Source organism: Pleurodeles waltl, chromosome 12, assembly GCF_031143425.1.
Source record: "Pleurodeles waltl isolate 20211129_DDA chromosome 12, aPleWal1.hap1.20221129, whole genome shotgun sequence".
Taxonomy (NCBI): Eukaryota; Metazoa; Chordata; class Amphibia; order Caudata; family Salamandridae; genus Pleurodeles; species Pleurodeles waltl.
Window position 1 is genome coordinate 523,460,800 of NC_090451.1, and position 24,145 is coordinate 523,484,944.

The 24,145-nt window shown below is 49.6% G+C and overlaps 1 protein-coding gene across 1 annotated transcript in view; it reads right to left on the reverse strand.

Moving 5' to 3' along the window:
• Window positions 1–24,145, reverse strand: part of CNOT1 (CCR4-NOT transcription complex subunit 1) — a 1,177,977-nt gene that overhangs the window by 124,489 nt on the left and 1,029,343 nt on the right. Inside the window, exon 47 of the mRNA XM_069215998.1 lies at window positions 16,743–16,923. Within this exon, the coding sequence (XP_069072099.1) occupies window positions 16,743–16,923 (181 nt within the window). The remainder of the gene's footprint in view (window positions 1–16,742; window positions 16,924–24,145) is intronic.

Below are 24,145 nucleotides of genomic sequence, written 5' to 3' on the forward strand. Positions count from 1 at the left end.
AGCAGCTTTAAAGAACCCTGCAAGCTCCCCGCAAAAGGCGTGAGACTTGCAACACTGCACCCGGCGACCCCGACTCGGCTGGTGGCGATCCAACACCTCAGGAGGGACCCCAGGACTACTCTAAGACTGTGAGTACAAAAACCTGTCCCCCCTGAGCCCCCACAGCGCCGCCTGCAGAGGGAATCCCGAGGCTTCCCCTGACCGCGACTCTTTGAATCCTAAGTCCCGACACCTGGGAGAGACCCTGCACCCGCAGCCCCCAGGACCTGAAGGACCGGACTTTCACTGGAGGAGCGACCCCCAGGAGTCCCTCTCCCTTGCCCAAGTGGAGGTTTCCCCGAGGAACCCCCCCCTTGCCTGCCTGCAGCGCTGAAGAGATCCCTAGATCTCCCATTGACTTCCATTACAAACCCGACGCTTGTTTCTACACTGCACCCGGCCGCCCCCGCGCTGCTGAGGGTGAAATTTCTGTGTGGACTTGTGTCCCCCCCGGTGCCCTACAAAACCCCCCTGGTCTGCCCTCCGAAGACGCGGGTACTTACCTGCAAGCAGACCGGAACCGGGGCACCCCCTTCTCTCCATTCTAGCCTATGTGTTTTGGGCACCACTTTGAACTCTGCACCTGACCGGCCCTGAGCTGCTGGTGTGGTGACTTTGGGGTTGCTCTGAACCCCCAACGGTGGGCTACCTTGGACCAAGAACTGAACCCTGTAAGTGTCTTACTTACCTGGTAAAACTAACAAATACTTACCTCCCCTAGGAACTGTGAAAATTGCACTAAGTGTCCACTTTTAAAACAGCTATTTGTGAATAACTTGAAAAGTATACATGCAATTTTGATGATTTGAAGTTCCTAAAGTACTTACCTGCAATACCTTTCGAATGAGCTATTACATGTAGAATTTGAACCTGTGGTTCTTAAAATAAACTAAGAAAAGATATTTTTCTATACAAAAACCTATTGGCTGGATTTGTCTCTGAGTGTGTGTACCTCATTTATTGTCTATGTGTATGTACAACAAATGCTTAACACTACTCCTTGGATAAGCCTACTGCTCGACCACACTACCACAAAATAGAGCATTAGTATTATCTATTTTTACCACTATTTTACCTCTAAGGGGAACCCTTGGACTCTGTGCATGCTATTCCTTACTTTGAAATAGCACATACAGAGCCAACTTCCTACATTGGTGGATCAGCGGTGGGGTACAAGACTTTGCATTTGCTGGACTACTCAGCCAATACCTGATCACACGACAAATTCCAAAATTGTCATTAGAAATTGATTTTTGCAATTTGAAAAGTTTTCTAAATTCTTAAAAGACCTGCTAGGGCCTTGTGTTAGATCCTGTTTAGCATTTCTTTTAGAGTTTAAAAGTTTGTTAAAAGTTTGAATTAGATTCTAGAACCAGTTTTAGTTTCTTAAAAAGTATTCCAACTTTTAGAAGCATAATGTCTAGCACAGATGTGAATGTGGTGGAACTCGACACCACACCTTACCTCCATCTACAGATGAGAGAGCTAAGGTCACTCTGTAAACTAAAGAAAATAGCAATAGGCCCCAAACCTACCAAAGTACAGCTCCAGGAGCTTTTGGCAGAGTTTGAAAAGGCCAACCCCTCTGAGGATGGCAACTCAGAGGATGAAGATAGTGACTTGGAGGGAAATTCCCCCCCTCCAGTCCTACTTAGGGAGAGCAGGGCTTCTCAAGCCCTGACTCCACAAATAATAGTCAGAGATGCTGGTTCCCTCACAGGAGGGACCAACAACTCTGAAATCACTGAGGATAACTCCAGTGAAGAGGACATCCAGTTAGCTAGGATGGCCAAAAGATTGGCTTTGGAAAGACAGATCCTAGCCATAGAGAGGGAAAGACAAGAGATGGGCCTAGGACCCATCAATGGTGGCAGCAACATAAATAGGGTCAGAGATTCTCCTGACATGTTGAAAATCCCCAAAGGGATTGTAACTAAATATGAAGATGGTGATGACATCACCAAATGGTTCACAGCTTTTGAGAGGGCTTGTGTAACCAGAAAAGTGAACAGATCTCACTGGGGTGCTCTCCTTTGGGAAATGTTCACAGGAAAGTGTAGGGATAGACTCCTCACACTCTCTGGACAAGATGCAGAATCTTATGACCTCATGAAGGGTACCCTGATTGAGGGCTTTGGATTCTCCACTGAGGAGTACAGGATTAGGTTCAGGGGGGCTCAAAAATCCTCGAGCCAGACCTGGGTTGACTTTGTTGACTACTCAGTGAAAACACTAGATGGTTGGATTCAAGGCAGTGGTGTAAGTAATTATGATGGGCTGTACAATTTATTTGTGAAAGAACACCTGTTAAGTAATTGTTTCAATGATAAACTGCATCAGCATCTGGTAGACCTAGGACCAATTTCTCCCCAAGAATTGGGAAAGAAGGCGGACCATTGGGTCAAGACAAGGGTGTCCAAGACTTCAACAGGGGGTGACCAAAAGAAAGGGGTCACGAAGACTCCCCAGCAGAAGGGTGATGAGACAACCAAAACTAAAAATAGTAAAGAGTCTTCCACAGGCCCCCAAAAACCTGCACAGGAGGGTGGGCCCAGAGCCTCTTCACAAAACAATGGGTACAAGGGTAAAAACTTTGATCCCAAAAAGGCCTGGTGTCATAGCTGTAAACAGCATGGACACCAAACTGGAGACAAGGCCTGTCCCAAGAAAGGTTCCACTCCAAACTCCCATCCAGGTAACACTGGTATGGCTAGTCTCCAAGTGGGATCAACAGTGTGCCCAGAGCAAATCAGGGTCCACACTGAAGCTACTCTAGTTTCTGAGGGTGGGGTGGATTTAGCCACACTAGCTGTCTGGCCGCCTAACATGCAAAAATACAGACAGCAACTCTTAATTAATGGGACTAGAATAGAGGGCCTGAGGGATACAGGTGCCAGTGTCACCATGGTGACAGAGAAACTGGTTTCCCCTGGCCAATACCTGACTGGAAAAACTTACACAGTCACCAACGCTGACAATCAGAGAAAAGTACATCCCATGGCAATGGTTACTTTAGAATGGGGAGGGGTCAATGGCCTGAAGCAGGTGGTGGTCTCCTCAAATATCCCAGTGGACTGTCTGCTTGGAAATGACCTGGAGTCCTCAGCATGGGCTGAGGTAGAGCTAAAAACCCATGCAGCAATGCTGGGTATCCCTGAACTGGTGTGTGTGAAAACAAGAGCACAATGCAAGGCACAGGGTGAAAAAGTAGAGCTGGAGTCTGGAAAAATGGCCCAGCCTACCAAGAGAACAGGAAAGTCAGTTGGGAAACCAACTGCAACACAGCAAAAGAAAGGGAACCTCTCTTCTCAGGAAGAAGTTCTGCCCTCTGAGGGAACTGAGCCTTTGGAGCTTGAACCTTATCAGGTTGAGCTCTTAGGCCCAGGGGGACCCTCAAGGGAGGAGCTGTGTAAGGGACAAGAAACCTGTCCCTCTCTTGAAGGCCTTAGGCAGCAAGCTGCTGAAGAGTCCAAAGGCAAGAAAAATGGAACACATAGGGTCTATTGGGAGGATGGGCTCCTGTACACTGAGGCCAGAGACCCCAAACCTGGTGCCACTAGGAGAGTGGTAGTGCCTCAGCTGTTCAGAGAGTTCATCCTAACATTGGCCCATGACATTCCCCTTGCTGGACATTTGGGACAAACCAAGACGTGGGAGAGGTTAGTCAACCACTTCTACTGGCCCAATATGTCCAACATGGTTAAGGAGTTTTGCCTCTCCTGCCCCACCTGTCAAGCCAGTGGTAAGACAGGTGGGCATCCAAAGGCCCCCCTCATTCCACTTCCTGTGGTGGGGGTGCCCTTTGAAAGAGTGGGTGTGGACATAGTTGGTCCACTGGAACCTCCCACAGCCTCAGGAAATATGTATATCCTGGTAGTAGTGGATCATGCTACCAGGTATCCTGAAGCTATTCCCCTTAGGTCGACTACTGCCCCTGCAGTAGCCAAGGCCCTCATTGGTATCTTTACCAGAGTGGGTTTCCCTAAGGAGGTGGTGTCTGACAGAGGTACCAACTTCATGTCAGCATACCTAAAGCACATGTGGAATGAGTGTGGAGTGACTTATAAATTCACTACACCTTACCATCCACAAACTAATGGCTTAGTTGAGAGATTCAACAAGACATTAAAGGGCATGATCATGGGGCTCCCAGAAAAACTCAAAAGGAGATGGGATGTCCTCCTGCCATGTCTGCTTTTCGCTTACAGGGAGGTACCACAGAAGGGAGTGGGGTTCTCACCCTTTGAACTTCTGTTTGGTCATCCTGTAAGGGGACCACTTGCCCTTGTTAAAGAAGGCTGGGAGAGACCTCTCCATGAGCCTAAACAGGACATAGTGGACTATGTACTTGGCCTTCGCTCTAGAATGGCAGAGTACATGGAAAAGGCAACCAAAAACCTTGAGGCCAGCCAACAACTCCAGAAGTTTTGGTATGACCAAAAGGCTGCACTGGTTGAGTTCCAACCAGGGCAGAAAGTCTGGGTTCTGGAGCCTGTGGCTCCCAGGGCACTCCAGGACAAATGGAGTGGCCCTTACCCAGTGCTAGAGAGGAAGAGTCAGGTCACCTACCTGGTGGACCTGGGCACAAGCAGGAGCCCCAAGAGGGTGATCCATGTGAACCGCCTTAAGCTCTTCCATGACAGGGCTGATGTGAATCTGTTAATGGTAACAGATGAGGATCAGGAGGCAGAGAGTGAACCTCTCCCTGATCTTCTGTCATCAGACCCAAAAGATGGCACAGTAGATGGAGTGATCTACTCAGACACCCTCTCTGGCCAACAGCAGGCTGATTGTAGGAGAGTCCTACAACAGTTTCCTGAGCTTTTCTCCCTAACCCCTGGTCAGACACACCTGTGTACCCATGATGTGGACACAGGAGACAGCATGCCTGTCAAGAACAAAATCTTTAGACAGTCTGACCATGTTAAGGAAAGCATCAAGGTGGAAGTCCACAAGATGCTGGAATTGGGAGTCATTGAGCGCTCTGACAGCCCCTGGGCTAGCCCAGTGGTCTTAGTCCCCAAACCTCACACCACAGATGGAAAGAAAGAGATGAGGTTTTGTGTGGACTACAGAGGGCTCAATTCTGTCACCAAGACAGATGCTCATCCAATTCCAAGAGCTGATGAGCTCATTGATAAATTAGGTGCTGCCAAATTTCTAAGTACCTTTGACTTAACAGCAGGGTACTGGCAAATAAAAATGGCACCTGGAGCAAAAGAAAAGACAGCATTCTCCACACCTGATGGGCATTATCAGTTTACTGTTATGCCCTTTGGTTTAAAGAATGCCCCTGCCACCTTCCAAAGGTTGGTGAATCAAGTCCTTGCTGGCTTGGAGTCCTTTAGCACAGCTTATCTTGATGATATTGCTGTCTTTAGCTCCACCTGGCAGGATCACCTGGTCCACCTGAGGAAGGTTTTGAAGGCTCTGCAATCTGCAGGCCTCTCTATCAAGGCATCCAAATGCCAGATAGGGCAGGGAACTGTGGTTTACTTGGGACACCTTGTAGGTGGAGGCCAAGTTCAGCCACTCCAACCCAAGATCCAGACCATTCTGGACTGGGTAGCTCCAAAAACCCAGACTCAAGTCAGGGCATTCCTTGGCTTGACTGGGTACTACAGGAGGTTTGTGAAGGGATATGGATCCATTGTGACAGCCCTCACTGAGCTCACCTCCAAGAAAATGCCCAAGAAAGTGAACTGGACTGTGGACTGCCAACAGGCCTTTGACACCCTGAAACAAGCAATGTGCTCAGCACCAGTTCTCAAAGCTCCAGATTATTCTAAGCAGTTCATTGTGCAGACTGATGCCTCTGAACATGGGATAGGGGCAGTTTTGTCCCAAACAAATGATGATGGCCTTGACCAGCCTGTTGCTTTCATTAGCAGGAGGTTACTCCCCAGGGAGCAGCGTTGGAGTGCCATTGAGAGGGAGGCCTTTGCTGTGGTTTGGTCCCTGAAGAAGCTGAGACCATACCTCTTTGGGACTCACTTCCTAGTTCAAACTGACCACAGACCTCTCAAATGGCTGATGCAAATGAAAGGTGAAAATCCTAAACTGTTGAGGTGGTCCATCTCCCTACAGGGAATGGACTTTATAGTGGAACACAGACCTGGGACTGCCCATGCCAATGCAGATGGCCTTTCCAGGTTCTTCCACTTAGAAAATGAAGACTCTCTTGGGAAAGGTTAGTCTCATCCTCTTTCGTTTGGGGGGGGGTTGTGTAAGGAAATGCCTCCTTGGCATGGTTGCCCCCTGACTTTTTGCCTTTGCTGATGCTATGTTTACAATTGAAAGTGTGCTGAGGCCTGCTAACCAGGCCCCAGCACCAGTGTTCTTTCCCTAACCTGTACTTTTGTATCCACAATTGGCAGACCCTGGCATCCAGATAAGTCCCTTGTAACTGGTACTTCTAGTACCAAGGGCCCTGATGCCAAGGAAGGTCTCTAAGGGATGCAGCATGTCTTATGCCACCCTGGAGACCTCTCACTCAGCACAGACACACTGCTTGCCAGCTTGTGTGTGCTAGTGAGGACAAAACGAGTAAGTCGACATGGCACTCCCCTCAGGGTGCCATGCCAGCCTCTCACTGCCTATGCAGTATAGGTAAGACACCCCTCTAGCAGGCCTTACAGCCCTAAGGCAGGGTGCACTATACCATAGGTGAGGGTACCAGTGCATGAGCATGGTACCCCTACAGTGTCTAAACAAAACCTTAGACATTGTAAGTGCAGGGTAGCCATAAGAGTATATGGTCTGGGAGTCTGTCCAACACGAACTCCACAGCACCATAATGGCTACACTGAAAACTGGGAAGTTTGGTATCAAACTTCTCAGAACAATAAATGCACACTGATGCCAGTGTACATTTTATTGTAAAATACACCACAGAGGGCACCTTAGAGGTGCCCCCTGAAACTTAACCGACTGTCTGTGTAGGCTGACTAGTTCCAGCAGCCTGCCACACCAGAGACATGTTGCTGGCCCCATGGGGAGAGTGCCTTTGTCACTCTGAGGCCAGTAACAAAGCCTGCACTGGGTGGAGATGCTAACACCTCCCCCAGGCAGGAGCTGTGACACCTGGCGGTGAGCCTCAAAGGCTCACCCCTTTGTCACAGCCCAGCAGGGCACTCCAGCTTAGTGGAGTTGCCCGCCCCCTCCGGCCACGGCCCCCACTTTTGGCGGCAAGGCTGGAGGGAACAAAGAAAGCAACAAGGAGGAGTCACTGGCCAGTCAGGACAGCCCCTAAGGTGTCCTGAGCTGAGGTGACTCTGACTTTTAGAAATCCTCCATCTTGCAGATGGAGGATTCCCCCAATAGGGTTAGGATTGTGACCCCCTCCCCTTGGGAGGAGGCACAAAGAGGGTGTACCCACCCTCAGGGCTAGTAGCCATTGGCTACTAACCCCCCAGACCTAAACACGCCCTTAAATTTAGTATTTAAGGGCTACCCTGAACCCTAGAAGTTTAGATTCCTGCAACTACAAGAAGAAGGACTGCCTAGCTGAAAAACCCCTGCAGAGGAAGACCAGAAGACGACAACTGCCTTGGCTCCAGAAACTCACCGGCCTGTCTCCTGCCTTCCAAAGATCCTGCTCCAGCGACGCCTTCCAAAGGGACCAGCGACCTCGACATCCTCTGAGGACTGCCCCTGCTTCGAAAAGACAAGAAACTCCCGAGGACAGCGGACCTGCTCCAAGAAAGGCTGCAACTTTGTTTCCAGCAGCTTTAAAGAACCCTGCAAGCTCCCCGCAAAAGGCGTGAGACTTGCAACACTGCACCCGGCGACCCCGACTCGGCTGGTGGCGATCCAACACCTCAGGAGGGACCCCAGGACTACTCTAAGACTGTGAGTACAAAAACCTGTCCCCCCTGAGCCCCCACAGCGCCGCCTGCAGAGGGAATCCCGAGGCTTCCCCTGACCGCGACTCTTTGAATCCTAAGTCCCGACACCTGGGAGAGACCCTGCACCCGCAGCCCCCAGGACCTGAAGGACCGGACTTTCACTGGAGGAGCGACCCCCAGGAGTCCCTCTCCCTTGCCCAAGTGGAGGTTTCCCCGAGGAACCCCCCCCTTGCCTGCCTGCAGCGCTGAAGAGATCCCTAGATCTCCCATTGACTTCCATTACAAACCCGACGCTTGTTTCTACACTGCACCCGGCCGCCCCCGCGCTGCTGAGGGTGAAATTTCTGTGTGGACTTGTGTCCCCCCCGGTGCCCTACAAAACCCCCCTGGTCTGCCCTCCGAAGACGCGGGTACTTACCTGCAAGCAGACCGGAACCGGGGCACCCCCTTCTCTCCATTCTAGCCTATGTGTTTTGGGCACCACTTTGAACTCTGCACCTGACCGGCCCTGAGCTGCTGGTGTGGTGACTTTGGGGTTGCTCTGAACCCCCAACGGTGGGCTACCTTGGACCAAGAACTGAACCCTGTAAGTGTCTTACTTACCTGGTAAAACTAACAAATACTTACCTCCCCTAGGAACTGTGAAAATTGCACTAAGTGTCCACTTTTAAAACAGCTATTTGTGAATAACTTGAAAAGTATACATGCAATTTTGATGATTTGAAGTTCCTAAAGTACTTACCTGCAATACCTTTCGAATGAGCTATTACATGTAGAATTTGAACCTGTGGTTCTTAAAATAAACTAAGAAAAGATATTTTTCTATACAAAAACCTATTGGCTGGATTTGTCTCTGAGTGTGTGTACCTCATTTATTGTCTATGTGTATGTACAACAAATGCTTAACACTACTCCTTGGATAAGCCTACTGCTCGACCACACTACCACAAAATAGAGCATTAGTATTATCTATTTTTACCACTATTTTACCTCTAAGGGGAACCCTTGGACTCTGTGCATGCTATTCCTTACTTTGAAATAGCACATACAGAGCCAACTTCCTACAGAGGAGGAAAAGCGTAGGCAAATATCCCTGACCAGTTCATCCATAGGGCATTGCCTTGGGACTGCCTGTGTGGGTATCTGGATGCGAAGTTTTGGCATTTTGCGTTTTTTGTTGCAAACAAGTCTATTTAAGGTGTTCCCCAGAGTCTGAAGTAAGTGTTTAGAATTTGGGGGTGAATTTCCCATTCGTGGACCTGTTGGTGATCTCGAGAGAGATTGTCTGCAAGTTGATTCTGGATCCCTGGAATAAACTGTGCTATTAGGCGAATGTGGTTGTGAATTGCCCATCGCCATATCTTTTGTGCCAGCATGCTCAACTGCGTTGAGTGTGTCCCCCCTTGTTTGTTTAGATAATACATTGTTGTCATGTTGTCTGTTTTGACAAGAATGTATTTGTGAGTTATAATTGGTTGGAAAGCCCTTAATGCTTGAAAAACTGCTAGCATTTCTAGGTGATTTATATGCAGTTTTGTTTGATGTACGTTCCATTGTCCTTGTATGCTGTGTTGATCGAGGTGTGCTCCCCACCCTGTCATGGAAGCATCTGTTATTACGTATTGTGGCACTGGGTCTTGGAAAGGCCGCCCTTTGTTTAAATTTATACTGTTCCACCATAGAAGCGAGAGGTAAGTTTGGCGGTCTATTAACACCAGATCTAGAAGGTGACCCTGTGCTTGTGACCATTGTGATGCTAGGCACTGTTGTAAGGGCCTCATGTGCAGTCTTGCGTTCGGGACAATGGCTATGCATGAGGAAATCATGCCTAGGAGTTGTAATATCATCTTTGCTTGTATTGTTTGTGTTGGATACATGCGTTGTATGATCTTGTTGAAATTTTGAATTCTTTGTGGACTTGGAGTGGCTACTCCTTTTGTTGTGTCTATTATGGCTCCCAGGTATTGTTGTACTTTGCACGGCAAAATGTTGGATTTTGCAAAGTTGACAGTGAAACCTAGTTTGTAGAGGGTTTGTATGATTTGATTTGTGTGGTCTAAGCACTTTGTTAGTGAATTGGTTTTGATTAGCCAGTCGTCTAGATACGGGAATACATGTATTTGCTGCCTTCTGATGTGTGCAGCCACTACTGCTAGACATTTTGTAAAGACTCTTGGTGCGGTTGTTAAACCAAAAGGCAATACTTTGAATTGGTAATGTATTCCTTTGAATACGAACCGTAGGTATTTTCTGTCCGATTGATGTATTGGTATATGGAAATACGCGTCTTTGAGGTCTAAGGTTGTCATGTAGTCCTGTAGTTTTAGCAATGGTAACACTTCTTGTAGCGTGACCATGTGAAAGTGGTCTGATTTGATGTAGGTGTTTAGTATTCTGAGGTCTAGGATTGGTCTCAGTGTTTTGTCCTTTTTTGGTATTAAGAAGTACAGTGAATAGACTCCTGTGTTTGTTTGTGTGTGTGTTTGGTACTAATTCGATTGCATTCTTTTGCAACAGTGCTTGAACTTCTATTTCCAGAAGTTCGGAATGTTGTTTTGATAAATTCTGTGCTTTTGGTGGTATATTTGGAGGGAATTTTAGGAATTCTATGCAATAACCATGTTGGATAATTGCTAAGACCCAAGTGTCTGTAGTTATTTCCTCCCATGCTTTGTAATAATGACCTATTCTTCTCCCCACTGGTGTTGTGTGGAGGGTGTGAGTGACATCTGAGTCACTGCTTGGTTGTAGGGGTTTTGGGGCTTTGAAATTTTCCTCTATTCCTAGGGAATTGCCCTCCTCTGTATTGGCCCCGAAAGCCTCCCCTGTACTGTCCCTGGTAGCTGGACGGTGTTGCCTGCGAGGTGCTGGCTTGTGTGGCCTGACCCCGAAACCCCCCTCTAAAGGGTGTCTTGCGGAAGGTGCTGTAGGTTCCTCTGCTCTGCGGGGAGTAGAGTGCGCCCATGGCTTTAGCAGTGTCAGTGTCTTTTTTTAGTTTTTCGATTGCCGTGTCTACTTCTGTTCCAAACAGTTGTTTTTCGTTGAATGGCATATTGAGCACTGCCTGCTGTATCTCTGGTTTGAACCCAGACGTTCTTAGCCATGCGTGCCTTCTAATGGTCACAGATGTATTAATTGTTCTTGAAGCTGTGTCTGCTGCGTCCATAGAGGATCGTATCTGGTTATTTGATATGTTCTGTCCTTCCTCAACCACCTGCTTTGCCCTCTTTTGTAGTTCCTTGGGTAGATGCTCGATGAGGTGTTGCATCTCATCCCAATGGGCTCTGTCATAGCGCGCAAGTAGTGCTTGAGAGTTAGCGATGCGCCACTGGTTTGCAGCTTGTACTGCGACTCTTTTCCCAGCTGCATCGAACTTGCGGCTCTCTATCTGGGGGTGGTGCATCCCCAGATGTGTGGGAGTTGGCTCTTTTCCGAGCTGCTTCTACTACGACGGAATCTGGTGGCAGCTGTGTGGTGATGAAAACAGGGTCTGTAGGCGGTGCCTTATATTTCTTTTCCACCCTTGGCGTTATTGCCCTACTTTTGACCGGCTCCTTGAAGATTTCCTTTGCGTGCCGAAGCATACCTGGCAGCATAGTCAGGCTTTGGTAGGAGCTGTGGGTGGAGGAGAGGGTGTTGAATAAAAAGTCATCCTCGACTTGTTCTGAGTGGAGGTTTACGTTGTGGAATTGTGCTGCTCTAGCCACCACTTGAGAATATGCTGTGCTGTCTTCTGGTGGTGAGGGCATTGTTGGATATGCCTCCGGACTGTTGTCCGACACTGGGGCGTCATATAAGTCCCAAGCGTCTTGATCCTGGTCACCTTGGCTCATGGTGGTGTGAGCCGGGGAATGTGACGGAGTTTGTGCTGGTGAGACGTTAATTACAGGTGGAGGAGAGGGTGGCGGAGTCACCTTTTTCACCATTTTTGTTTGTGGCGCCTGGTCTGTTTGAAACTCCAGTCTCCTTTTTCTCCTAATAGGGGGAAGGGTGCTTATTTTTCCTGTTCCCTGCTGTATGAAAATACGTTTTTGCGTATGGTCCACTTCGGTGGATTGCAGCTCTTCCTCAAACCTATGCTTTCGCATCTGATAGGACAGTGATTGCTCCTCTGTATAAGAGCCTGGACCTGGGTCGGTTACGGGTTGTTTCGGCACCGAAACCCTGTCTGTATCTTTTTTCGGCTCAGAGGTGGCTTTTTTCTTTTTTGGAGTCGAAACCTCTCGGCGTCGATCTTCGTCGGTGCCGCTGTCTCGGCGTCGAGCCGTTTCTACACCGCTATCTCGGTGTCGTTGCTTTTCTCCAGCACTTTCTCGATCCCGAGAAGGCTGCGTGCCGGTGTCTCGACCGGAGTCGGACGATCTCGGCACTGTTTGGGCCTTTTTCGGTGTCGATGGTCGGTCACCGAATTTATGGGTGGAGCCATGGCCAGGTGGCAGTGGCGTCCCCTGGGCCTTGTCACTTTTCTTATGTGTTGTTTTCGACGTCTTACTCACGGTTCTTTGATCGTCGAATTCCTCGGAGTCCGATTCGTGGATCGAAAAGGTTTCTTCTTCCCCTCGTTCCTCGAACTCTCGGTGCGCTGTCGGTGTGGACGCCATCTGAAGTCTCCTGGCTCGACGGTCACGGAGTGTCTTTCGGGACCGGAACGCGCGACAGGCCTCGCAAGTCTCCTCACTGTGCTCAGGTGACAGGCACAGGTTACAGACCAAATGTTGGTCTGTATACGGGTATTTGTTGTGGCATTTGGGACAAAAACGGAACGGGGTCCGTTCCATCGGCGTTGTTCTACACGCGGTCGGGCCGACCAGGCCCCGACGGGGGATCGAAAACTACCCCGAAGGGCACCGGAGCGCGTCGATTTTCGATGCGGTGTTGAATCTAACTACGCCGATCCCGAATCGCAACAATACCGACGAAAATCTTCCGATATTTACTAACTTTCCGTTCCGAAACTCGGAGCGACAGGAACACGTCCGAACCCGATGGCGGAAAGAAAACAATCGAAGATGGAGTCGACGCCCATGCGCAATGGAGACAGAAGGAGGAGTCACTCGGTCCCGTGACTCGAAAGACTTCTTCGAAGAAAAACAACTTGTAACACTCCGACCCAACACTAGATGGCGAGCTATGCAGAACATGTGTATCTACAGCGACAGATGCCATCGAACATATATTTTCTTAGTTTATTTTAAGAACCACTGCCTTCAGCTTCCTGGAAGCACACATCTCCCTCAATGTTTGGGAAGTGCAGTTCTCATAGTGAGAATCTGAGACCGGAGCTGTGTGATCCACTGAAGACATTGTGCTAGAGTGGTGTGGGTGCACCTGACTGCAAGGTGAGGTGTAGGCAGTGTCTAGAAGCAAGACTCTCTAGAGGTAGCTGTGGATGAGCAGCCAAGGCTTATCTAGGAGACATGCAAAGCTCATGCAATACCACTGTAGTCACACAGCACTTACACACATGAAAGAAAACACTCAGTTGTACAAATAAGAAGGTGCTTTATTTTTGGAACAGATCACCACAGAGTACTAGGGCAACACACCAATAGGAGGTAAGTAATACACTAAATAAATATACACCAGCAATCAGAAAAAGGTATAGAAAAGGTTAAAAAACAGTGCAGACAGTAATAACAGATAGTGACCCTAGGGGAGCACAATCCATATAGTTAAAAAAGTGGATTGCGAACACAGGAGCCCAACTTAGATAAACAGAATGTGCAAAGGGGAGCTGGGAGTACCAGAAAACAAAAAAGGTAAGTAACTGTACCCCCCAGCGACCAGGAATGCAGGAGTAAATCACAGGATTTCCCCCAAACCACCCAAAAGGATGAAAAGAAGAAAAAGAATACAACCAGACAAGACTGCAAGAAAACCAGTGGTAGATTCCTGAAGAAAGAAGACCTGTGGAGAGAGGTGACCAAGTCCAAGAGCCACAGTGGCGTCCAGGAGGAATAGGAGCTTCTACCCACCAAGCTCTACTTGCAGGAGTTGGTCGACAGTGATTTAGAACAGGTCAACACTGCAGCCCTGGAGCCAGAGGAGAGTTCCTGATGGATACAGATGACGTCCCATGCTGGAGTGAAGATTGCAGATGGGTGTCGGTGCAGGAATTCCACCACAAGCCTTGACAAAGGCAAACCTTGCAGTTAGTGGAAAAGTGGTGCTGCCAGGGACCAGCAAGGTCCAGGAGGGGGAGTCAGAGAGGACCCTCAGTGTCGCTGAGAGTCCACAGGAGCAGATGCAGCACCTGCATGAGTTCCACAGGACAGAGACACAGTAGTCGTAGAAGAAGCCAACAAAGCACTACAAAAAAGGATCCTACACCGCCAGAGAACCACGCAGGAGGCTGTGCTTTGCAAGAAGGAGTGCTGGGTGCTCCAGCTACACGTTGCCTGATGATCCCTTGGTGGTGATGAAAACAAGGCGTGGCAGCTGCAAGAGATGCGGTACATGGATGGGGTGGGGGGGGGGGGGGGGGGGTGGGGGGGGGGGAAGAGATTGGATGGGGCACTGTCCTGAGTGGCAAGGCAAAGGCTTACTGTCTCCCAAGTTAGACAGCTGGCAGAGAACCAAGAGGGCCGCCACCATCACCTGTGATGCAGGATCCACACAGCCGGCCATCATTGCAGCTAGTGCCTGCAGATGCAGGGGAGTGACTCCTTCACTCCAAGGCAGGTTCCTTCTTACTTCTTGGTGCAGGCTGGAGTCTCGTCTACCTCAGAGGACGCACAGCCAGGGAAATGTTCCAGTTGCTGGAAGGAGCAGGAGAAACAATGCTGCAAAGCGGAGTCGTCACTGGAGTTGCAGATTGTTGGTTCCCGAAGAATCCAGTTGAGGTTCCAGTGGCCAGAAGATGAGGTAAACTATACAGAGGGATCCTGCTGGAATCTTGCACATCGAATCCGAGAAGCCATCCAAGAGTGAGATCCTAAATAGCCCTGGAAGGGGGGACTCGTCGCCTAGCAAGGTGATCACCTATCAAGAGGGGGCTGTGATGTCACCTGCCTGACCTAGCCACTCAGATGTTCCTAGGGGTCTCTGCCCACCCTGGATTCGAGATAGCATAATCAAGTGGCCATCTGGAGAAGCTCTGGGCACCACCCCTGGGGTGGTGATGTCCAGTTTTGTGCCAGAGCAGGGACGGGGGGGGGGGGGGGGGGGGACGGGGGGGGGGGTAATGGGGGGGTTGTCCCTGGACTGGTGCAAACCAGTTTATGCAACACGAGGGTACCAAATGTGCCCTTCAAGGTATACCAGTGGCTAGGGGAAGCTACCTCTCCCAAGCCATGTCACATCTATTTCCATGGGGAGAGGAAATCATTTGCTCTGCCTTTACCTGCCTGAGCTGGTGAAGCAGCAGGAGAGCAGAAACCTGTTTGTGGGGTGGCAGCAGCGGGGCTGCCTGAAAAACCCCACAAGACTGGTAGGAGCAATACTGGGGGTCCTCTTAAGAGCCCCCAGAGTGCATGGAATTATACAACCAATATTGGCAACAGTACTGGGGTATGAATCTGACTTGTTTGATACCAAACATGCCCAGGTTCACACACAGGTACCTGCAGCCTGCCCTCTGGGCAAGAGGACCTACCATAGGGGTGACTTACAGTGACCTAGTGCAGTAATCTGTAGTGAAAGGGTGCATGCACCTTTTCATTCAGACTGCAATGGCAGGCCTGTAGACATTTTGCATGGGCTCCCATGGGTGGCACAATACATGCTGCAGCCAATGGGGAACCCATTGCCCCAAAGCCCTGGGTACCTAAGTACCATATACTAGGGACGTATATGGGAGCACTAGTATACCAATTATGGGGTGTACAGAGTCCTAAGCAACCAAATTTAGAGGGAGCGAGCACAATCACTGGGATCCTGCTAACCAGGGTCCTGGTTAGCAGGATCCCAGTGAAAACAGTCCAAGCATACCCATAGCATGCAAAGGAGGGGGTAACCATTACAAAAAAAGAAGGTACTTTCAAACAACCTTGTCGTCCCATAGGCATACATCGGGACATGAAATAGAATATTGCAAAAGCAGGACCAAGCCGGTGGAATCCAATGGTGGATTCTGGATGAAGAGGACCTGCAAAAGAAGGGGACAGAGTCCAGCCCACTCAGGAGTGTCCAGGAAGGGCAGGAGGCAATGCCCACTCTTCTGTGGTTGAAGATCCAGGTGAATAGTGGTGGATGAAGTCCAGCTGCGGAGTCCAGGAACCGGAGAGGAGTCCCTGAAGTCACCTAGGAGCTGTCACTCAATGGCCACCAGACTGCAGGTGGTTCAGTGGTCAGGAGGACCACCAACAAGCAAATAAAACTGGAGGGGTTGGGATTTGCAGAGCTGAAGAGGACCAGCATGGTTCTGGGGACTCAACCCTTGGAGGGGAGTCTGTGCTGACCCTCAGAAGACAGAAGTGCCAGCAGAAGCAGTTGGAGCCTCCAGAAGCAACCCACTGGCAGCAAGCACACTAAGTCGCAGTGAGGCCCAGCAGTACACCTGAAGAAGAGTCCAACATCGCTTGGGCAGCAAAACTGAGACTGTCCTTGCAGAGGTAGAGTGCTGGGGGCCGGGGCTACTTGGAGAGAGGGAGGCAGGGTGTGTGTCTCACCATGCTAAAAACCAGGTCTTTCCTTCAATGGATTATACAAATCTGGATCCAGTTTCGTGCAATTCAATAAAAGTAATCAGAGGAACTGACTTCCCATAAAGAGTTAATTATCCCAATACAGCAACTGAACTTGAACAACAAATTGAGCTTGAGGCTGCAAATAGCTGTCCAGGTTAACTAATCAATGCCTCATCCAAAATCAATCATAGATGGAAGCTGACGAGCATTTCACATGTCACATACTCACCCTCTGTGTCCAGGTCAACAGCCAGGTTCTGAAAGATGTCCATGTGGGCAGAGTGGGTGATGGTGCTCATGGATGGTGTACTACCCTTGTTGTGTATGTGAGCAATGGCCTGCGTGCCCACATACAGTACTAATGCATTTATCAGCTGGATGTTGTACCGATTTCCTGGCTCGTTGGATACCTAGTCAAAGAAAAAAAACACATTATATACATTTGATAATGTTGGCTCTGATGCAAAATGGGTTGTAGGAAAGTGCCTCTTGTGACATGATCACCCCCCACCTCCACTTTTTGCCTGGTTTCCGTGTAATTTCGACTGAAAGTACACTGGGTTCTGGCTAACCAGGTCCCCCCAAAACTGCACAGTTGTTTTCCCAATTGGCAAAACCTTTAGCACCCACTAAATCCCTAGTAAATGGTACCCCAGGTACCTAGGGTCTGAGGTACTAAAGGGGATCCCTAAGGGCTGCGGCACAAATCGTGCCCCCCTAAGGGTCCCCTCACCTAGCACATGGCAGGCTGCCATTGCACGTCTTGGTGCAGACAAAAGTGAAAACATGACATGGCACACAGCCTGGGAGCCATGTCTCCTAACACTGTATGCAATATATGTAAAGTGACCCCTCTAGGTCTTACAGTCCTAACGTAGGGTGCATTTAATTACATGTGAGGGTATATCTACATGAGCAGAAATGCCTCTGTTATGTCTTTGTTGATTCTCAGACATATTAAGCGACCAGGGAAGCCATTTTAAATACATGTGCTGAACAATGGTCAGTAAGAGTTTCCCAGCTACATGATGGCTTAATGAAAATAGTGATGTGTGGTATCAAGCATCTCATATTGGTGAGCCCGCACTGATGTCCGTGTTGGATTCACCAATACCTGCATCCAGAGAGCACCTTAGATGTGCAGTGTGAAAATCTACCAGCTACTGGTCTGCTCAACGATTGGTCCTGACCAGTTCAGCCACTCTAGCCACGTTTCTGACCCCCAAGTTAAGAGCCAATGCTCTTGTAGGCTAGAGACAAACGTCTACACTGGGCAGGGCTGTTACCACCTCACCAAGGCAGTATGGACATCCCCAACAGGTAGCTTCAAAGACCTGACCACCTTTGTAGTGTGACCCAGGTCTTTCTGGATGGCGGAGATGAAAGACCCCCTTGTCCTGACCCCACCTTTGGTAGCAGAACAGGTGGGAAAATTAGTCTGATTAGGAAGTCTGCCCACTTCATGCCAGTCACATCCCCTAAGGTGTGTAAGAGCTGAAGTGAACACTACTTTTTAAATATCTCTAATTTTGTTTGGAAGGAATTAGGCCACTAGGGTTATGCCCACCTCCAAGCAGAAGTGGTCATAGTAAAGGCCAGTCACCCTAAAGGTGGCCAACCCAATGGCTTCCACTTGGAAATCCCTGTAATGTCCCTAAATTGAGTATTTAGATGGCACCCCTGACCCTAGAGCTCATCTCCCTGCTGACCTGAAGGAGACGTCAGAGACGCAAAAGAAAAGAAAATTCATGACTGACTCGACACCAACCCTGCCAGCCGGTCTGTGGACTTTGACAATTGCACCAGGAACTCCCATGTTGAAGTGGAGCTGCACCCCTGTATTCTGACAGGCACCCAAGAACCACTGAAGAGGACTCTGGACCACCAAAACTGCCGCTGGGCAGCACCACTGCACCTGAGCCTCCCAGCTCGTGTTATAGTGGGCCAACAGTGCCAACCTGGTCCGCAGCTTCTCCAGAAGCAAAGTGTCATGGGTTTTCCCACTGAGACCTTCAAACAGATGCCCGTAGCCTCTTTGTGCAAGCTCCCCCTCAACCGTGACAGTCCTGGTGACAGTAAACCCGACTGACAACTGCACCCAGACGCCCCGGACCAAGAAGAGGATCACTGGTGTCACTGCATCTCCCAGGCTCGTCAGACTTTTCATTTGTTGGTGCACCCGGAGTCAATATCTAGTTCACACCTGCAGCCTGTTCTGTGCGCACCATCCCCACCACCAAAACGAACACCACAGGTGATGGATACCAGATGTTCCAAGAACAGCCTGCATTCAGATGCCGTGGACTGAGGAGAAGAGGACCTCTGGTGTCCCTCTGTCCCGGAGCATGGCAAGACCTGAGCCCATTCTAGGGCTCTCCCAAATACAACGCCCGGTGCTAACCTGCAGTTTCTTTTCACAGGGACTAATCTCCATAGGACCGCATTGGGTATCAAATGCAGATTTGCACTCTGTAGCCCACTGCCCCATGCTGCTGAGGGTGATGCCTTGGACCTTGCCCCCTACTCACCTTAACACCAGAAGATTGGTCTTGTAAGTTGATGTACTGTACCAGCTTGCTGACTGTCTTTCACCCATAGCTTAACACTGAAGAACTCAAAAATTGCAGTGTGTCCATTCTTGCAAGCTAAAAATATTTATGCTTGAGAAAATGCTTACCTTTTAAAGAAGTTCTTGGTTTCAAAATATATAAAAAAAGGTGTTATTTTTTCTAAATAGATCTCAGATTTATTCTTTGAATGTGTTTCCCATTTATTGCCTTGGTGGGTACAACAAATGCTTAGCTGCTCACCCACACTTCCACACAAAGAGCATTAGTACTATCTATTTTGCCTTTGATAACTAATTGGAGATCCGCTGGATTCTCTGCACGGTGTACTTTTTTATTGCACCATATAGAGCCCTGACTGCAAGTCTCAGAGGGTGGGGTAGATGTAGCTGCCCTGGCTGTCTGGTCCAGTAATCTGGAGAGATACGGACAACAGCTTCAAATAAATGACTGAAGTTGAAGCACAGAGACACTGGTGCCAGAGTCACCATGGTGACTGAGCAAATGGTGTCCTCAAATCAGTATGCGACTGGTGAGACATACAGCCCTTAATGCTGATAATCAGGCCAAGACGCATCCCATGGCGATATCTCAGATTGGAGAGGATTTATTGGCCAGAAGGTGGTGGTGGCATCTCCCGATGGAGTGTGAGGCAAAGTGCTCCAAACTCTTTCCTGTTTAAAAAGGTTCCTGTGAGACAGAAAGCTGACAAGCTCTGGTCGATGCACCTGTGTGCCAGTGAGTGATTTTGATACATGAGGACTTTAGCAGCATTTCCAGCGACCTCAGAAAAAAGCCTGCTGCTCTTTACTAATGAAGGGCTAAACCCAGAAACCAATGTCAAGGGATATACAACACTAGCTGCACCCACTAAGGTGAAAAACCATAGACTACAGACAAAGTAAGCATGAATTTGTATATCGTTTACCATAATGCAATGGGGAAAACTGCATCCTGGAGTTTGAGGCAGTGTACTCCCAACGCTTTCCTGTTTAAAAAGGCTCTCTTGAGCCAGCAAGCTACTAATGAAGGGCTAAACCCAGAAACACGTCAAGATATACAGCACTAGCAGCACCCACTACATTGACACGTTTACCTGTAGGTGTAGTTTTGGACCTTGAACATTTTTTGGATTCACATGCTGTGCATTATTCCTGCACCTAGAGATTGGGTCCAGAATTTCTCCTATTTTCCTAAATTTTTTAGTCCTTGTAGGAAAGTCACTTTTTGGCATGGTTACCCCCACATTTTGCCTGTCTATCATTGTGTTTAGTCTTTTTTCACTGGAATTCTGCTAACCAGGACCCCAGGAATTGTGCTCTCCACTAAATTTGGTTGCCTTGGTACCCTTTACACCCCACAATTGGCATACTGGTGTACCCCTGCAAGTCCCTATTATATGGTACTTAGGTACCCAGGGCACTGGTAGACCAGGGGCTCCCCATGGGCTGGATTATGCCACCCATAGAAGCCCATGCAAACTGTCTGCAGGCCTGACATTGCAGGCTGCGTCAAAAGCTGCATACACCCTGTAGGAAAGTGCCCCTTTTGGCATGGTTACTGTAAAGAAATGGCTCCCTGTTGCAGTTACCCCCCCCCCCCACACTTTTTGCCTGATACTGACTTGACTGATAAGTGTGCTGGGACCCTGCTAACCAGGCCCCAGCACCAGTGTTCTTTCACCTAAAATGTACCATTGTCTCCACAATTGGCACAACCCTGGCACCCAGGTAAGTCCCTTGTAACTGGTACACCTGGTACCGAGGGCCCTGATGCCAGGGAAGGTCTCTAAGGGCTGCAGCATGTCTTATGCCACCCTAGGGACCCCTCATTCAGCACAGACACATTGCTTGCCAGCTTGTGTGTGCTGGTGGGGAGAAAATGACTAAGTCGGCATGGCACTCCCCTCAGGGTGCCATGCCAACCTCACACTGCCTATGGCATAGGTAAGTCACCCCTCTAGCAGGCCTTACAGCCCTAAGGCAGGGTGCACTATACCACAGGTGAGGGCATAGGTGCATGAGCACTATGCCCCTACAGTGTCTAAGCAAAACCTTAGACATTGTAAGTGCAGGGTAGCCATAAGAGTATATGGTCTGGGAGTCAGTCAAAAACGAACTCCACAGCTCCATAATGGCTACACGGAATACTGGGAAGTTTAGTATCAAACTTCTCAGAATAATAAACCCACACTGATGCCAGTGTTAGATTTGTTAAAAAATGCACACAGAGCATCTTAGAGATGCCCCCTGTATTTTACCCAATTGTTCAGTGCAGGACTGACTGGTCTCTGCCAGCCTGCTGCTGAGAGACGAGTTTCTGACCCCATGCGGTGAGAGCCTTTGTGCTCTCGGAGGACAGAAACAAAGCCTGCTCTGGGTGGAGGTGCTTCACACCTCCCCCCTGCAGGAACTGTAACACCTAGCAGTGAGCTTCAAAGGCTCAAGCTTCGTGTTACAATGCCCCAGGGCACTCCAGCTAGTGGAGATGCCCGCCCCCTGGACCCAGCCCCCACTTTTGGCGGCAAGTCCAGGAGAGATAATGAGAATAACAAGGAGTTGTCACTGGCCAGTCGGGGCAGCCCCTAAGGTGTCCTGAGCTGAAGTGACTAACTTTTAGAAATCCTCCATCTTGCAGATGGAGGATTCCCCCAATAGGATTAGGGATGTGCCCCCCTCCCCTTGGGAGGAGGCACAAAGAGGGTGTACTCACCCTCAGGGCTAGTAGCCATTGGCTACTAACCCCCCAGACCTAAACACGCCCTTAAATTTAGTATTTAAGGGCTTCCCTGAACCTAGGAAAACAGATTCCTGAAACTACAAGAAGAAGAGGACTGCTGAGCTGAAAAACCCCTGCAGAGGAAGAACAGAAGACACCAACTGCTTTGGCCCCAGACTTACCGGCCTGTCTCCTGCCTTCCAAAAGAAACCTGCTCCAGCAACGCTTTCCAAGGGACCAGCGACCTCTGAATCCTCTGAGGACTGCCCTGCTTCAAGAAAGACAAGAAACTCCCGAGGACAGCGGCCCTGCTCCAAAAGAACTGCAACTTTGTTTCAAGGAGCAGATTTAAAGACCCCTGCAACTCCCCGCAAGAAGCGTGAGACTTGTAACACTGCACCCGGCGAACCCGACTCGACTGGTGGAGAACCAACACCTCAGGGAGGACCCTCCGGCGACTCCAAGACTGTGAGTAACCAAAGTTGTCCCCCTGAGCCCCCACAGCGACACCTGCAGAGAGAATCCCGAGGCTCCCCCTGACCGCGACTGCCTGAACTCCATTTCCCGACGGCTGGAAAAGACCCTGCTCCCGCAGCCCCCAGCACCTGAAGGAACGGAACTCCTGTGCAGGAGTGACCCCCAGGAGGCCCTCTCCCTTGCCCAGGTGGTGGCTACCCCGAGGAGCCCCCCCCCCCTTGCCTGCATCGCTGAAGAGACCCCTTGGTCTCCCATAGGAAACTATTGGAAACCCGACGCGTGTTCCCACACTGCACCCGGCCACCCCCGCGCTGCTGAGGGTGTACTTTTTGTGCTGACTCGTGTCCCCCCCGGTGCCCTACAAAACCCCCCTGGTCTGCCCTCCAAAGACGCGGGTACTTACCTGCTGGCAGACTGGAACTGGGGCACCCCCTTCTCTCCATTATAGCCTATGTGGTTTGGGCACCTCTTTGACCTTTGCACCTGACCGGCCCTGAGCTGCTGGTGTGATAACTTTGGAGTTGCTCTGAACCCCCAACGGTGGGCTACCTTGGACCCAAAACTGAAACCTGTAAGTGTCTTACTTGCCTGTTAAAACTAACATTACTTTACCTCCCCCAGGAACTGTGAAAATTGCACTGTGTCCATGTAGGAAGTTGGCTCTGTATGCACTATTTCAAAGTAAGGAATAGTATGCACAGAGTCCAAGGGTTCCCCTTAGAGGTAAGATAGTGGCAAAAAGAGATAATACTAATGCTCTATTTTGTGGTAGTGTGGTCGAGCAGTAGGCTTATCCAAGGAGTAGTGTTAAGCATTTGTTGTACATACACATAGACAATAAATGAGGTACACACACTCAGAGACAAATCCAGCCAATAGGTTTTTATATAGAAAAATATCTTTTCTTAGTTTATTTTAAGAACCACAGGTTCAAATTCTACATGTAATATCTCATTCGAAAGGTATTGCAGGTAAGTACTTTAGGAACTTCAAATCATAAAAATTGCATGTATACTTTACAAGTTATTGACAAATAGCGGTTTTAAAAGTGGACACTTAGTGCAATTTTCACAGTTCCTGGGGGAGGTAAGTTTTTGTTAGTTTTACCAGGTAAGTAAGACACTTACAGGGTTCAGTTCTTGGTCCAAGGTAGCCCACCGTTGGGGGTTCAGAGCAACCCCAAAGTCACCACACCAGCAGCTCAGGGCCGGTCAGGTGCAGAGTTCAAAGTGGTGCCCAAAACACATAGGCTAGAATGGAGAGAAGGGGGTGCCCCGGTTCCGGTCTGCTTGCAGGTAAGGACCCGCGTCTTCGGAGGGCAGACCAGGGGGGTTTTGTAGGGCACCGGGGGGGACACAAGTCCACACAGAAATTTCACCCTCAGCAGCGCGGGGGCGGCCGGGTGCAGTGTAGGAACAGGCGTCGGGTTCGCAATGTTAGTCTATGAGAGATCTCGGGATCTCTTCAGCGCTGCAGGTAGGAAAGGGGGGGGTTCCTCGGGGAAACCTCCACTTGGGCAAGGGAGAGGGACTCCTGGGGGTCACTTCTCCAGTGAAAGTCCGGTCCTTCAGGTCCTGGGGGCTGCGGGTGCAGGGTCTCTCCCAGGCGTCGGGACTTTTGGATTCAAAGAGTCGCGGTCAGGGGAAGCCTCGGGATTCCCTCTGCAGGCGGCGCTGTGGGGGCTCAGGGGGGACAGGTTTTGGTACTCACAGTATCAGAGTAGTCCTGGGGTCCCTCCTGAGGTGTTGGATCTCCACCAGCCGAGTCGGGGTCGCCGGGTGCAGTGTTGCAAGTCTCACGCTTCTTGCGGGGAGCTTGCAGGGTTCTTTCAAAGCTGCTGGAAACAAAGTTGCAGCCTTTCTTGGAGCAG